This window comes from Priapulus caudatus, unplaced genomic scaffold (genome assembly GCF_000485595.1).
Source record: "Priapulus caudatus unplaced genomic scaffold, Priapulus_caudatus-5.0.1 Scaffold572, whole genome shotgun sequence".
In the NCBI taxonomy this organism is placed as follows: Eukaryota; Metazoa; Priapulida; class Priapulimorpha; order Priapulimorphida; family Priapulidae; genus Priapulus; species Priapulus caudatus.
In genome coordinates, this window is record NW_014577633.1 from 119,901 (window position 1) to 125,086 (window position 5,186).

At 38.2% G+C, this 5,186-nt stretch overlaps 1 protein-coding gene across 1 annotated transcript in view; it reads left to right on the plus strand.

Annotated features, from left to right (window-relative positions):
• The first annotated feature begins 785 nt into the window (after positions 1 to 785).
• LOC106811765 overlaps positions 786 to 5,186 on the plus strand; it is a 17,056-nt gene continuing 12,655 nt past the window's right edge. Inside the window, exon 1 of the mRNA XM_014815484.1 lies at positions 786 to 1,026. Within this exon, the coding sequence (XP_014670970.1) occupies positions 796 to 1,026 (231 nt within the window). The 5' untranslated portion in view covers positions 786 to 795. The remainder of the gene's footprint in view (positions 1,027 to 5,186) is intronic.

Below are 5,186 nucleotides of genomic sequence, written 5' to 3' on the forward strand. Positions count from 1 at the left end.
CCACGTTAGAAGATAGTTTTGAGTGTATTACATATAAAAATTCAGATTTTGTATGAGTTACTTTGAAAGTTACGGACGTTACTCAAAATGCTTTGACAAGGTTTTGAAATAAAAATACAAGGGCTAAATTGAGGATGAATGTGAATTTAATTCTAACCATAACTAAGACATTATAATGGAGGGAAATAAAACTTAAATATTTATACAACATGTTAAGCATGCAAAAATGACACGTCACAAAATGTCACGAGAAAACGTTGACATTTTCACACTAAAACATGTATAAAATTTGTATTCCATGACAAATTCTGGTCAAAACTATTGTTTTTATCTCTACAGCTTAAATTTGAAACTCTACTACATTCATAACTTGTTATAAACAGATATATTGAAAAAGATGTCCCAAAAAGTTACGGACGTTATTTATTACTCAATAGCTCAGAAGCATTTAATAATAAACAAATATATCGTTATCCACGTCATTGTGAAGAATGCGAAATTTGGGGGTCTATTAACGAACGAAACTTTCCTTAACGTGGTACCTCTTAGTTTACAAGTATACGTTAAACAATAAATTGGTACACATGCATGATTGAGTGAATGGTGCATGTCCGTGTGACGAATGTATATAATGTTTCACCTCTAATCATTCTACCCCTCTAATTGGCTCAAAGTTGCACGACATTATGCAGCACTTCAAAACTAATACACCAAAAAAACGTTGATACGATGATAAAATCACCTGTTAGCCAATCCCTCTTACTTGTCATCCAACAGACGTTTTTCTCGGAGACGATGCATGCGTGTGGCGTCGCAATGGTGATCTTCAAGATCATGCCACGTCTAGATGTAGTGGGCGCCCTGACACTGTCAATCTCCGTCGGCATATTCCCCGGTATCTTCAGCATGCTGTCACGCAGTAGCAACGACAAGAGGACCACAGGAGACGTCGTACTAGATATTGCCGCTATCTTCTTACAGATTGTGGGGATCTGCTACCTTACAGTACTTCACATCGTAGGAATGGTGGGCTCACGGCTATTAATACTAATATATTGATAATTATGGCATTACACTCCGATATAACATGTCTTATAACATTAGACCTGCAGACTATCAAGAGTATATTAAGACTTGCCTTAAGACTAGTCATAATATACGCTTCATAATATCATTGGCGTATTAGAGACATTGGATGCTGTGTGCCTATAATGATCATTTCTCAGAAATTATTATTTTGAACAGAATAATACATTAAATTGTTAGTGTTACGGACGTTACTAAAATTTGTTGAATTCACAATTTTATATACAAAGTATTGTAGACTTCTAAAACTGTGAAAGCATTGCAAGCATTGTATTACAATGTGAGCTACACTATGTGTACTTTTAACATGTTTGTTGGAAGGTATGCCACAATTTTCGACAATATAGTAATCCGGACGTTACCATTGACAAATTGACAATTCTTGTGTAACGTCCGAATATAAAATTCAAAATTTATCAAAGTTATTTACAATCAAACAAGGACACATTTGATGGCAGAATTTAAAGGAAACCTACTTATACATACAAAGAGGGAAAGTATTTGCTACATAATTTGTATTGCAATCCTGATACGGACGTGACTTTGACTTTGACATACCAGTAACAAATTGTGATCAAATGTCAATAGTAACGTCCGAGCGTATTTATGTCAATATCTGAACATTCTCCACTTCAATGATCGATATTTATATGTTTAATGTCTGCATGCACAATAACATGGATATTGGACATGATATCATTTCCATGCACATGTACTTAAAGATTTTGTTGAAAACAATAACGTCCGAACGTCACGGACGTTACTCAGGAAATATTTGAGAGACAGCCATTTGTCTTTATTTTCAACTTTCTCAGATGTATCTGACACAAATCCCTGATGTTACTTTCTGTGGAATGTTCTACTTTAACTGTGAGTAGGGGTGTTATGCCAAGAGCATGTCTAGATTTTATTTTTTACATCAAAGTTACGGCCGTTATATTTGACAGACATGCAGGCACTGATTTTTTATTTGATTTATTTTATGTGTAGTCGCATTCTTTGAGAAAAACAGTAGTGGTCATGAACATAAGACATTCAATGTATGTGTTAGTGATACTTCCAAGGTTATACTGTATTTGTGTGGGTTTTAAATTTTAGTGCAAAATGTAAGTTTTTTCTTGACAGACAGGTAACGTCCGTGTCTACTAAATTCAAAAGAAGATAAAGTATCAAAAAACAATATATTTTAAGGATTTCTTTGTTTCATCAAACCAATTTATGTCCTTTCTAACTATATCTAAGACATTATAATGGAGGGGAATAAAATTTAAATATTTATACAACATATGTTAAGCATGCAAAAATTACGTCACAAAATTTCACGAGAAAACATTGACATTTTCCACTAAAACATGCATAAAATTTGTATTCCATGACAAATTTTGGTCAAAACTATTGTTTTTATCTTTACAGCTTAAAATTGAAACTACTACATTCATAATTTGTTGTAAACAGATATATGGAAAAATATGCCCCAAAAAATCACGGACGTTATTAATTACTCAATAGCTCAGAAGCACCCATAATTTATAAACCAAAATGAATGACAATTTGTGACGGTAGCAGGGGCGTGTACAGGATTTGTACCGGGGGGGGGAGGGGTCTAGCCGTAACCCAAACTTGCAAGCACGAATTTTTTTGAAATTAGACCCCCTTAGAAGCGCACACCTAATTGAATAGCCTACTAAATATATTTCTCTCATTGCAGGTGTCAGACAGTAGGTTCCAAGCGTTAATAAACCATTCTTCACGCCAAGTTTTCTTGTCCGACTTCTTTATCTTCTTCAACAGCTCATTAGCGCCGAACCATATAGGTCCACTCTCACTCACCAGCGGACCGCTATCAAGACGTCCCAGTAACTCATCCACGTGCCGCTCACGCAAATACGCGACCGGCACGTGTGTGATTGTTTTAGTGTCGTCCTCGGCCAAAACATTGAAATTATCAATATAAGGATGCGGCATCTTGTTCTTATTTGTACACGAATGTACGTACTCGAATATTTCACGCACGATTTCTCGGAACGGCAACGAATCCGCTGGGTTAAGTGATGCGACATAGAGCAGCGCAAGTTTTAGGAGGTAGGAGTCGATCAGTTTCTTAGGCATAAAGTGAATGGCGTCATACATCTGAATTACGTCTAAGTCAGAATTATTTAAAACTATTACGTCCTTGTTTTTACGCAACACATCATTATTCAATATTTTGTCACGCTTATTATAACAATCATGTACTCGAGGATCAAGAAATGCCTTTGCTACGATTAGAGCCTGGCGATAAACTGGATGGAAACTTCTGATCATATTGCTTTCCGCTACTGCCGTACAGACGGACCAGCTCGTATTGTCTACGCCACGCTTGGGTACCACGTGGTAGTGGTCATAAGGAAAGTTTGTTGCGCCAGCTGGCTTGCCCGAGATTCGTACTACCGGCGTACAATCTACCGATATAGGTAGAAATTTAAAATGTCCGTCGCCAACAAATTTCAGGTTAAACTGGGTGCACACTTTATTCCATTCCAAAATACATGACCTTTGTATTTTGAATGAGTGCTCCCCGTTTATCATGACTTTCGATACAGCCGGACACAATACCTTAACAAATTCTTCTTTTAGATTTACCGAAATATGCTGGTATGATTTTTTTTCGCGAATTGTTACAAGGCCAGCTGTATTAGATTTTGTGTTTTCAACAATTATTTTTTCTCGATATCTATCGATTTCGAATAGGAAGTCGTATTCGTCCGGCAGACCAGCTTTTGTGCGGTTCGCCGTGCTGCCTATCAGAATGGGCGTGCAGGAGAAGTCACTGTCTAAGACTTTAATCTCCTTGCAGACTCGCTTCATCAGGTCTAGCACGGCGTCCCGCATTTGATCGCATTCCCCCTGATGCTCTAATCTTCCCAAGCCTGGCATCTCCCATATATCAAACAGTGACGTCACACCACTGACATTACAGGGTGATTTCTCAAGTTCTTTGTCACAATAACAATTGTTGGGCAGCTGATTGAAGTATTGGTGCGCCAGTAGAACGCCGGCGGATTTTTTATGATCGTCGTTGATGGTAACGGCATGGGCGCAATCTACGGCCACCTGGTACGCTATTTGCACGTCCTCAGGTTGCCACGCACTTATTTTATTCAATAATTTCGTCACAAGGCTTGTTTGACCGCCGTAGGCAGCCCACGCCAACACCGTACTGCCATTGTTACTGCGACTCTCCTCCACACGCGCTGTTTTTTCTAGTAACTTCATAACACACGATGTATGACCGTGTTCGGCAGCATGCATCAACGCCGTCTTGCCATCCACGTCCACGTGATCTATGTTAGCGTCCGCACCTAATAACACTGTCATCACATCCGTAAAACCATATGCAGCTGCATATATTAATGCGGTGTTGCCCTCATCGTTAGCGTGATCTATGTTAGCTCCCGCATCTATTAACGCTTTGACCGTATCCGTGTAACCGATAACACTTGCTATCATTAATGTGCGGTAGCCATGCTCGTTCGCGTGTTCTGTGTTAGCGCCCGCACCTAATAACGCTTTGACCATATTCGTATGACCGCGAGCAGTTGCCCATACTAAGAGTTCACTTCTCGGGTGCGGTAGATGGTTTCCCATATTGATAGGAATATATTGTGCTTTTCGATACTTGAAATCTGGAGAAAAAAACATTTCATCTCTCATAATTAAAGAAGTTTCAAATTTGTTTTCTTCTCACACTGTATGCCAGCATGCGGCTGCGTTTGATTACGGAATGCACGTGTACAAAGATTAACACATGACATACACGTGACAAATCTGCACTAAAACTATGATAATTATCCGTGTATTTATAAAAGGGTTTAATTTCATAGATACGAAGGTTTAATATATGTGAATATTTAATGTGGAAAAAATATGCTTGTAACATTTATTTTATCATAGAAAATCGAAAATGCCGTCAGAACGATTGCAAAACGGACATGATTTAATAAGAGCAAACTTACTTTTTCGCTATCGTATTTCAGGCACGTGTAGACCCCTGGCGATGCTGATCACTGTCCTGACACCTGAGAAAACAATACACCTGGTGTGACAGTCTATTATATATA